The sequence below is a fragment of the Aphelocoma coerulescens genome, chromosome 6 (genome assembly GCF_041296385.1).
Source record: "Aphelocoma coerulescens isolate FSJ_1873_10779 chromosome 6, UR_Acoe_1.0, whole genome shotgun sequence".
NCBI classification, from domain to species: domain Eukaryota; kingdom Metazoa; phylum Chordata; class Aves; order Passeriformes; family Corvidae; genus Aphelocoma; species Aphelocoma coerulescens.
In genome coordinates this window covers 7,596,378-7,607,661 of record NC_091020.1, presented here as the reverse complement: position 1 = coordinate 7,607,661, position 11,284 = coordinate 7,596,378, and the positions used below count along the sequence as shown (strand labels likewise).

Here is an 11,284-nt window from a genome sequence, read left to right as displayed (position 1 = left end):
ATACTGGTAACTGGTCCAAACCAAAAAGCAACATGAAATGAAAGACAGAAAGCACATAGCAACCAAAACTGCAAACAATGGGGAACAGAAAACACACAAAAGGAATCCATAAGGTAAAAATAAAGCCACATCAAAATTTCTTCTCTTACTTCCTATTGACTTTCTGATGTGCTACTTCTGAAATATTCATATCAGCTTTATTTTGCCTGTTTAGGTATGTCTCTGCTTTGTGCAACTATTAGAATTATCCGTTTAATAATTTCTATTGTTGTTCTGTTCAGATTTGAACCTATACAAAAATATAAACTTGCGTAAAATGACATATGTAGCTCAAATCTTTTTTTAAACCACTTCAGAACTATTTCATGCAGAACCCAAAATTCCTTTAAGTGACAGGCAATTGATGTGCAAACTGTGAAGCAACTGGAATAAATTCAAATCTATATCTTCCATGCACAATTCGGATATGCTTCACACTCACAAAGCCAATAAGAGCAAGAGCTTTTCTGAGTCAATATTTTAAAAAAAAAAAGAAAAAGAAGAAAGAAAGAAAGGAACATATGCATTTTTTTCCCCTCATGCAATATTCCTTTTGTTTGGTAAAAATTAAAGTAAAACTTTTCATGAAATGATTTTAAGAAGCATATGTCATAAACGAAATACAGCAAGTATGATGTATGATAGTCGTGAGCAGGCAAAGCAACTGAATCAGTTTTTATTCATGCACAAATGTCATGTCAGAACGAGCACACAGATTAATACATTTTGTAGGGTGTATTAAGCACAAATACGTAAACCTTACAAAATCATTTCACAAGAGGCCATTAAAAGAAGAGTACACTTTTTCTACAAGATGTAGTGTCTTGGTACCTTTTGAGGAGATTTCTTGTATCAGCTCAAAGACAGACCTGTTCAACTTTACAGTTCTCAAAAGGTAACATTAGAAAAGCAGTCAAAGAAAAATAGATTATGAAATAAATTCCTGGCAAGGACAAACCTGTTAAATGTTATCATCCCCCAGAATTCTCAGCTCATTCATAGGCATTTTGAACAGAATCATCATCAACCACATTTTGCATCACAGGAGGCATTCATGTCAGGAAGTATTTCTGGGAATCCCATTACACAAACATATCCTCTGATACAGCAATAACATTCAGAGAGTTGACATTGAAAGCAACTTTGAGGACTTTTTTTTTTTCTTTGAAGTTGGAATTAGAAATTGAGCTAAAATATCCAAAGAATTTATTCAACATACCTTACTCTCAAGTTACACTAATAATTTGTCAAACCTGCTTGATCTGTCTTATAGACAGATGGTAATTCACAGTGAAAGAAGTTCAACGAGGCCAACACTGAACTGTTAAAGCACACACACTCCTACAAAATAGTGAGTATTCAGTGTACCACAGATCCATATCCTGCAAGGACAAATGTGCTGGTCCTATAGGAGCCAATCCAAGCCCAGAAGTCAGTGTGGATGGCTGGTGATATTGCATAAGAACATTTATGTTGAAGAGAGCTTGAGTACTAGGCCTGACTGGCACAGACTAATTAACTTTTCCTCACTACACTATTTTTAAGTACAAATATACTTCTTTCTCCCCACCTGAAAAAATCCCCCATAGTGTACTTCATTAAATGTACTAGATTTTATTATGGAGATTTAATTAGCAGTAGCTGCTAACATTCACCAAAAGTTCATACAGTCTCGAGTTCAAGAAACAAACCCCAAAATGATTCTGAAAAGAACTAATAACTCGTTCAGCAGTTAGTGTTAGGACATATCTTTACAGGAACCCCACTGCACTGTGATGTCTGTCACAACTGACTAGTGAGACAAGCAAACCCACAGGCTGCCCTCCTAACTTCTTTTTTGCCTGTCAAATCACAGATTCAGAGACATTTAAGATGCCGCTTCTGTGCTCCTTTTTGCAGTTGGAGAGCTAAAAAATCTGTCTGCCAGTTTTTTTGCAAATGAGACTTAATGGACCTCTGGTGAATAAATAAGACTTTTTTTCCCCCCCAGTGAGGGCCGAAAAATTTATTGTGAGCGATATACACAGTCATCAACCTTCTTTCCAGCAGCTTCATTTTCCCTCTCTCTCAGTTCCCATCAAGCCTGTGACAATACCTTAACAGTCCATCAAGATGTCTCAGCAGATCTGATAGCTTCTTCAGATGTTATATGCTTGAAGTCTTCTTCCCGGCCTGAGAAGTGTAATATATTCTGGAGCACATCTGATCCAAAGAAGCCACAGATCTTATAGGATAAATAAGCAGCAGCCATCCAGTGGGAACTCCCAAGACCCGATGAAGTTTGTCTATGGATTTTATGGAATTATATCAAAGGGTCTGTTGCAGGGTAGCAACTGAGGAGTCAAAAGGGGAAAAAAAAAAAAGGCAAGAAAAAGCCTGGAAATGGGGAACAGTAGCAGTTGACCTCAGAGAGGAGAAGTGAGGAAGAAAAGCTAAGCCAAATACATTATTGTATTTAACTGGGAAGGAAAGGAATGCCACAGGTCTGATCAAGGGGAACACAAGTTTAAAAGGAAGCAATGTGTGGTGGCAGGGAATAAAAAGCATCTGCAGGTAACAGAGGAAAAAGGGAAGGGGAGGAGAAAGAAGAGGGAAAATATAAAATATGAGAGAGTCTATTTTGGCTAAGCATCTAAACATTTAAGCACTTATCTGAGAGGCCTTCTGAACTTTTTGTGTAACATTCCCTTCTACAGCACCTCTCTCTAATGTTCCAAAGAGGAGAGGAAGAGACTTTTTGAAAGCAATTTGCAACCCTCCTACTCTGGAGCTACAAGGCATTTTAAAAACTGTTATATTTTAACTTAACTAACATACATCATTTGCCAGTCAGGATTCTTCAAGCTCTCACAACACAAGAGTTCACAGACCATCCAAGAGTTTTGTTTCAGACAGCTTTTTTTTTGATTTTTTCTTTTTTTTTTTTCCCAGAGTGACACGAAATACAACATTTATAGAAAAAATGTCTCTTCTTATGAAAAATCACATCTATATGGTTTAGTACTTTGGTAAGAGCAACTCACTCATTCCAGGCTCAGTCAGATAGCTGTAGCGCTTACGTAAAGCAAGGGAGACGAAGTTCTGGCGCCGGTCAGCTTTCTCCGTCTGCAACAAAACACAGCAGGATTTAGGGCCTTGGGCATCACTGCCCCCATCTGAACAGACCAGTCCTCAAACCTCAGCAGGATGGGCCGCTTGTCATGGCACACAACCTCACAGGGGAGAATGGGTGCTTCCATTCAGCTTCAGGATGGCATGCTGAAGCCGAATTTGGGCAAGCAGGCAGGGAGGGGGCAGAGCTGGTCTCTGCTCCTGTGTGATGAGTGTCAGGCACTGCCGAGCAGGGAGCGTGGCTGCACAGAAACTGCTGTGGGTGACCACCCTTCCAGAGCAAGCAGGGAAGGGACTGCAGCCCTAAGAGTGAGCCCTCAGGTTCATTCCTCTGCTTAGGAGGTAGAAGAGCTTAGGTAGCAGAAGCAGCTCATTATCCTTCCTTAAAGTATCATGATACTGTATTATCCCACTATCATCTAATAAACTGCTCACACTACTAGAAATGGTGTGATACTGTTCAATCTCGGTAAAACAAACCACCTTTGGCTAGAAAGAGGAGGTCAACACAAAAGACTACAGGTACAGACATAAAACATTCATAAAAGTGCAACTTAGACCAATTGAGTATTTTGCCCCAGATTAGTTTGTCCCGAAAGCACATACACCACAATGTACAACTGGCTTTAAAGTGAATACATTAAAGACAAAAAAAGGCATGGGAGGGGATTTTTTAATATGCACAAAATGCAAAGATGTGGATTAGAAAGCAGACTACTCTTGTTAACTAATAAATAGCCTCGTAAGTCGCTGTGTTGAGTGGCATAGCTGCTGGTGCGCTGTCTTAAATTTTAACAGTCCTTCAGAGATCACCTCACTTCAATATGTGGCTAAAAATATGGTTTGTTTAGAAAGAAAACTATTGTTACAGCTATATAATAGCTCACTAGGAACAAATGCTGTGGAGACCAAGTGATGTTTTTGCTATTATTATTTTTTAACATGTAAGGATATTTTGGTTTGAATTGTTTGGGGTTTTTTTTAAGCTATTCTAACCAGCAGGTGACAACTGCTATTTATTTGCCACCAGGAAGAGAAAAAAAGAAATTGCTGCTAGGTAAATTGGAAACATCTATGTAGTTTCTTTTATAAGATGATCTCATCTGTAACTACCTCTAACGAGTAAAACCCACTCAATTTTCTGACAATCTAATGTTGCAGTTTCCATGAAACAGAGGATTTTTAAGCCGCAAATATCTGAGCTTTATTTGAAAATAGATTTGAACACAATATTGAGAAATTGCTCTTGGCTAGTTTACTTTTTTAGAAAGAATCCAGTTTATTTACAGAGGTAAGATACTAAAGGCCACTATGGTGGCCTCAACAGTACACTTTTCCTTCTCAGAAATACAAGTTACCATAGCAGTGTCAGTGTTACTCCAAGAGGTAAAATCTTATCCATTAAACTCTTCTTGATTTTGCCAAAATTTGACTTGGTCTGATATTCATAAATATATTCTTTTTCAGAATAAAATCAGTTAAATTTTAAACTGCTTTTATTCAATGCTTGATTTAATTTCATAATAAATAATCATGGGTTTTTCCACATTTGTGCACTTCTACTGTTTTACAACAGACTGTGAGGAGTCGAGGATATTTATATTTTTCTGTAGGTATCATTTCAATGCCACAGTTAAAAATAGCTGTTTGTTTTTTTCTATAACACACTACTTTTCTTCACTAAATCTGAAGGAAATAAAAACAGAAGACAGTGTTTATATTACCTCATCATCTTGATCTGACTCTGTTTCCTTTTGGTCCCAAGATGCATTGCAGAGACAAGGAATATTATAATGGACAGCAGGGAAAAGAATATCAGGATATGAAAAGGACCAAATTGGGAGCACAAAATGCAAGCTGATTTATAAGGCAAAGCAAATCCAAAATGTCAACACAAAAGAAAAAAAATAATCTTACATCCAAAGCAAATAAACACGTGACATTACTGAAAGCATAAACCTATGACTTGCAGGCTGAAGCATGAGCTGTAAACAGAATCGTAAAAATTACAGGAACTCAACACCACAGTAACAAGAGACTTTAAAAGCGTTCTACATACAAGAAACCAATAAAACATACATTTTAAAAGCCTTTATCATATTCCAAAGCATTCTCATTACTGACAATTCACAGGGTTTCTTTATGACTAGCCAGAAAGAAAAAGAAAAAAGAGAGACAAAAACTAAAGGAACAAAAATAAATCCAACCCAACCCTAAGGAAAATGTTTACTTTTCCTAACAAATACCTTTTTGTGTGCTGGCAGAGTGATATTCAAGTTGCAAACAGCTGTTTGTGGCAGTCCTTTTGTAGTCTTTGGTTCTTTCAAAAATGATAATCGACCACAGGGTTCCTGGCTGGTGTCTCTTACCTAGAAAATAAATTTTGCAACACGGTAGTAATACGGAGTAATTCAGAGGCCTACAGGAGGTTTCTGGAATGTGTCTCAGAATTTCTTTCTACAAGGAGCTTTCCAGGGTGTAAAGACCAATAATACCGAGCTGGAGCTCAGCCTGAAGTGCGGAAGGAGAAAATGCATCACTGTGAAAGAGTTATGTCAGCCTAAAGCTCTCTGATGGCAAATCCATGCAAGACAAGGTGCTGAGTCCAACCCAACAGTTTCATACTGGGATATTACTGCCAGGCACTGCCTGCTCACCTGCATTTTATTCTGCCATGTTTTGCCCTTGTGTTTACCAAAAAGCTTTGCAACCTCTTCAGCACAGCAGCTGTGACAAGGCTAAGGAAAGCAGGCACCCATTCCTGGCCATTCAGAGATAAGCAGTCTGCACACACCTTCTGAAGGCTGCTCTGCAGTACAGTACATTACTGAATGGATCTCCTGTGCTTAATCCCTCAGAAACTGTGATCTACTGGTAGTATATCAGGGCTCCAATTTGAGATATGGTTTTAGTAAAAGGTTGTGAATCCTTATCACAGGTATTCTGTTCCCAGATCTGCCAGCAGCTCTGCTGTGGCCTCAAGCAAAGCAGCCTCTCCGTGTAATTCACGTATTAAAAACCTACACTTACATCCCAGGGGCAAGTTAGTCCTATATGGCTGAAAATAGGCAGAGGGAGTGTGGGAAGGGAGGAAATCAGCAGGACCACTTAGTTTGTCTTTCTTTTACCTTGATAGAGAATGGCAGTCTATTTTCTTTGAAAGCATAAAAATTAAAAACAAGCTGCTGTCCTCCTTTAGTCAAAGGGGCCAGATTTCCATAGCAATCAACATAAATAGGTTTTCCTTCCAGAACCTATCAAAGCAAGAAATAGAAGTCAATAAAACCTCTTTTAACAGTAGATTCATGCATGTAAGTATTATGATTTCCCCCAACATAGTTCCTGAGTTTAACACAAGTCCCCGTTCAGGTTACACTCAACAACAAATCAGAATATCCCTGTGCATTATGGCACGGTATTATGAGCACCTGACTGATTTTTCTAGAGTAAGAGTAGGTAGATTTCTTCAAGAAACAGTAAGTTGGTGACCATGATTTCACCACAAGCCAGTCCTACTCATGACCTGTAGGACCAATGAGAAGGAATTCCAGCTGTCTGCAAAGCCCAACCAGGGCTACTTGGCAGCAGCGAGTGCAAACCCCACTGCAGACTGCACTGGGGCATCAACACATGTCCTCATGCTCCTCCAGTCTTGCCCTGTTTTGTCCTTTTTGAGAAGTTTCATGACACAGCTTTGCTATGAACCTTTATTTAACAGGGCTTGTCATGGCCTTCACAGGCCCTGCTGCTACTTGGAAAACACACTGCCCACCCAACAAGGAGGAAGCCAGCTGCAAGGAATGTACCTCAATGTCTTTGCTTCTTGCAACTTCCTCAAAGTTCTCTTGCTGCTCCAAAGTTTTGTCCACTTTGTCGTCAGTCATGCAGAAGCAGCGCAAATTGGATTCCACGGGGTCGTTCATTTTGGCAAATATCACAAACTTTGCCATATAAGGAACACATATTAATTCTCTATAAAGCTGTGTTGCCAGCCCAACAGTCTCTAGTACTTGGTGGCAGTCTGCGAGCCAAAATCTGAGTGGGAAAAAGTAAACCAGTAAATCAACTTTTCATTGTGCTCCAACATTGCTTCAGCCTTTGAAGAGAAACTGTGTCCTGTACCCTTGGTCATTTGCATGTGTACTGTCCTACAGCTTTAACCATCCAAAATCGGAATACCTGGCAATGAAATGCTGACAAACTTACCTGACCCCACACTGGCATCTCATAAAACTGTCTATCTGAAGGCTCATTTGAAGCCAAAGTGGGCAAGTTCAGTTTCTTGTGACCACAAACAATATATATTGTAATGTGCTGATGCTTCACTATACATTTGATTTGCTAAAACAAACACCTTTATAAAACACAAAGCAAAATTGCATCTCCCATTTAGGCTGAACCAAATATGCCCACAGTGAACTTTCACAGAGACAGGTGTTATATTGCTATTTTTCTCATCTTATGATTAAGAGCTTGAAGACAAGTGTGATACAAATTATAAATAGTTTATACTGTGTATCAGTCTTTCCCACAATATTTCAGCCCTGATCTGTTTGGTTTTTTAGCAATTCACCCTCTTTTCATGAAGGTTTTTATAGTTGCAATGCTGTTTATGGAATGATAAACTCTCTACCTGCTATACCATGAATTTTCTCACTAGAATGTGTGATTTGTACAGATCCTGTTAAATGCCTCCAATCGGCAGGTAAGTCCATGAAGATTAATTTCATATCACAAATGATATTTTTGTGAGAGCAATATAATATAATTTTCAACTAAAAAACCCACAGCCAGAACTTAAATGTCTTTAAATCTTTAAACAAATACATTTTTATGAACCCCCCCATTTTTTTAAAGGGATGAACATTTTAAGCTTTCCCTTTCTGTTGCCATTTACAGGAAAACCAAAGCCCTGTGTGGCATGGCAGCCTTCAGAGGAACAGGCTGTGTGCCTGCCAGGAGACCCCAGCACAGCAGCACAGGCTGGACCAGAGCTTTGTGTGCAGCCCTGGGTGTGTGGGATGCTGACAGGCAGTGACAAAGCAGCATCTGGGCCATTTCTGCTTCATCAGCCTTGTGAAAGGCTTCCAGAAAGCCAAAACACAACCCCACAACCAGGCACAGTGTTGATCAAGGGAAGCCACTCCCGAGCTGCCTTTGGCAGGGTCTGTTCCCATACCTGGCTGAAACATTGGTGGTGAAGGAGACGCAGTCGTTGGAAAACGTCAGCGGAGTGGTGCCCGTGATGTCCTCCCACTGCGCAGGTGAAGTGCCTCCTGTGCAAACAACACACGCCAGGGAGATTTCCTTTCAAACACTGAGCACACACAGACTGCATACAGAATATCTCTATCTCACACGTAAAAAGAGAACCTAGACATTAATGTTCTCCAACAGCTGAGCTCCATGTTACACGTGGCATCACATGTCCCACAACAAAAAACAATGATGTAAGCAAAGAACATACCTACAAGTCAACAGCAATCCCCCTTGGTTATCAGCTAGGACAGAATTACTCCTGCAAACTACTTTTACTGACATCCATGTTTAATAGCCAAGACTGAAAGTCTTCATACTGGCTAAATATAAAATAGTGTTCAATCAATGCTTTTACAATGGCATGGGACCAGATACAAAGCTCAGGGAATCAGTGAGAGCCTTGGAAATAACCTCAGCTGCCTTTGCTCAGGAGAGCTGCTCTGAACCCGTGGCCCAGCACAGCAAGGTTCCCTCACTGGAAGGCAGGAGTTGTGAGAGTGAGCACAGAAACCTTTGCAAAGAGCAGGATTTGCTCTAACCTGTAATGCTACATAGGAGTCGAAGGCTGGGAGTCGTGTCTCCTTTGTACCCGTTGGTTACTCCTTCTCCTGACGGAGGTGGCACAGGAATTGTCATGGTTATTGGCTTATGGAATTTTCTTCTTCTTGGCTCCACAGTGACAATGGGACTGAATGTTGCTTTGTTTCCAAGGATCTTTTTGACAATCTCTTCTGGAACTGGTTGAGCCTGTCAACACAGGGAACATACTTAAACTAGAGCTACAAATTGTTTACAGACATGCAGAATTATTTTCTAAATGATAATTCTATTTTCTTTATATTTTCTGTAGAATTTTATTTCTTTTTTTTTTTCTCTCCCAGGAAGCCTTCTCCTACAACTCTCAAGGGTGATTATTAGTGCAATTCATATTTATCTTTTATTCAAAAACCTACTTCTGAATTCCTAACAGCTAACTTGTGGAGCTAAATCTCAGAAGCTTCTCTGCAGTATTTACTGAAAGTTTTTTAGAGCATGTTTGGTTTTGCTCTTAATTTACAGTGATCAGTGACATGAAGTACAATTTCAAAATGCAAAAAGAGGCCTCTTTTGCACTTGAGCAGTGAGAACTAGACACTGTCTCCTGGAGGTGATGGATGATTCGTACATTTCTGCCAAACAGATTCGTGCTCTTGAGGAACACTGCACTCTGACTGACCTCTGTACTCAGTGCCACCTGTGATAGCATATATAAATATATATAGCATATATAAATACTTGTTTGGGTCCAAATCATAAAGAATCATGAAGTTATAGAAGACTTGTAAGTAGATTTCCCATATTCTACAGTCAAAAGTAACACACGTGGTAATAGGAGTTTGCATCCATTTGCCTTTTTTATTTTTAAATTTTTTAAGCTTTCAAGTCTGTTCAAATCAGGCTGACCCATGACTTGCTATTATTCAAATTGCAGCGTGCTCGGATATGCAGAGAACAAGCTGTTACACTGCAGTCTCAGCAGTCACAACACTGCATGTGGAGATGTCATATTTCCTTCATGGTGGAGAGCTCTGGGAAGGAAACTGGATAACCTGAAGAGCAGAAATTCAATTTTCTTACGATTAATCATCTTGAGATATAAAGTATCTTTGTCAGAAATGTTTCAGAGTGAATGTAAAGCACTGCAATCCAAACCAGCACCTCTTTTTTCATGAACCCACCAGACTTGTCATGCTATTAAGGTAATTTTAAGTGTTAACTAACTGAACTCAAAGATGCCTCCTATTCCTACAGAATATTTCTGCACTTTCTGTGCAGTTTATTTAAGTACAGTTTAAGCTATTTGCTCTTCCCAGAATTCATCCCTAGGAACGCCAGTGGTGAATGTCCTAAGACACAGCAGATGTGCATGGGAGGTTTTTGACCCAGTAACAGCTGTCAAACAGCTGCATGTAATCCCTACCAAACACATTCCTGTGGCAAAGGGCAGCCCAGTGACCCTGTCCACAGGCTGCTGCTCTGCCACAGGAGACAGGGACAGCACAGTGCTTGTAGAGCTGTTGGGGCTGTGATGGCTCCAGGTCTTTGCTTTCCCCTCTCCATTCCTGGGGTGCCAAGCAATACTGGGCTTTTGCCACAGGCAGGAGGACTGTGCACCACCTGTGCCTGGGGGACACTGAGTGTGCCAGACAGGTGCCAACTCAGACCTGAGGTGTGAAAAGCCCCTTGTCACAGCCCACTGCTGAGGAGCTGCAGCTCTGTAGCTTCCAGTCCTGTGCATCGAGACAGGTGCACTTTAGAGATGCTGCAGGTATGAACACCAGAACATCTTTACCTGGAGCCCCACGCGGATTCTCTTGGTCAGAGCCCCCTCGGGGAAGGAGGCCTGGACACGTGGCACCGTGGTGCTGCTCAGCACCCCGCCCTCGGGCCCGATCTGGTTACTCTCCTGCTTGATCCGGGAAACCACTGCGAAGTACTGGGGGAAGTCCTTGGTGATGATCCTGCAGATCCGCTTCTTCTCCAGCTCCTCCACGCTGTCCAGCTCTGGGGGCACAACACAGGTAAAATGCTCAGGCATCCCCTGCCCAGGTTCATCCCACACACATCTGTGATGTGAGGTTTTGAATAAGCCTTAAAATGCCTAAGAAGGTTAGGGGGTTTTATTATTATTTATTTACTACAGGAGATAAAAAAAAAGCCATTCAGTAGTATCGATTATCAAGCTCTGTTTTTTCTGTGAATTTTTGCATAAATCTTGACAATAAGGGCCAACAGCAACAGACAAAAAGACTTGCTAGGACACCTAAGTACTTGTGTGTGACAGTCTCTGCAGTAGCAGCTGCCACAGAATGGCAGGTTTGTCACACAGCATAGA

General features: G+C 40.6%; 1 protein-coding gene across 1 annotated transcript in view; it reads right to left on the bottom strand.

Annotated features, from left to right (window-relative positions):
* Positions 1-11,284, bottom strand: part of ANK3 (ankyrin 3) — a 198,239-nt gene that overhangs the window by 34,884 nt on the left and 152,071 nt on the right. Inside the window, exons 29-36 of the mRNA XM_069019101.1 lie at positions 10,742-10,953; positions 8,949-9,156; positions 8,330-8,426; positions 6,957-7,185; positions 6,279-6,404; positions 5,397-5,519; positions 4,875-4,901; positions 3,063-3,144 (exon numbers count right to left, since the gene is read on the bottom strand). Of these exons, the coding sequence (XP_068875202.1) occupies positions 3,063-3,144; positions 4,875-4,901; positions 5,397-5,519; positions 6,279-6,404; positions 6,957-7,185; positions 8,330-8,426; positions 8,949-9,156; positions 10,742-10,953 (1,104 nt within the window). The remainder of the gene's footprint in view (positions 1-3,062; positions 3,145-4,874; positions 4,902-5,396; positions 5,520-6,278; positions 6,405-6,956; positions 7,186-8,329; positions 8,427-8,948; positions 9,157-10,741; positions 10,954-11,284) is intronic.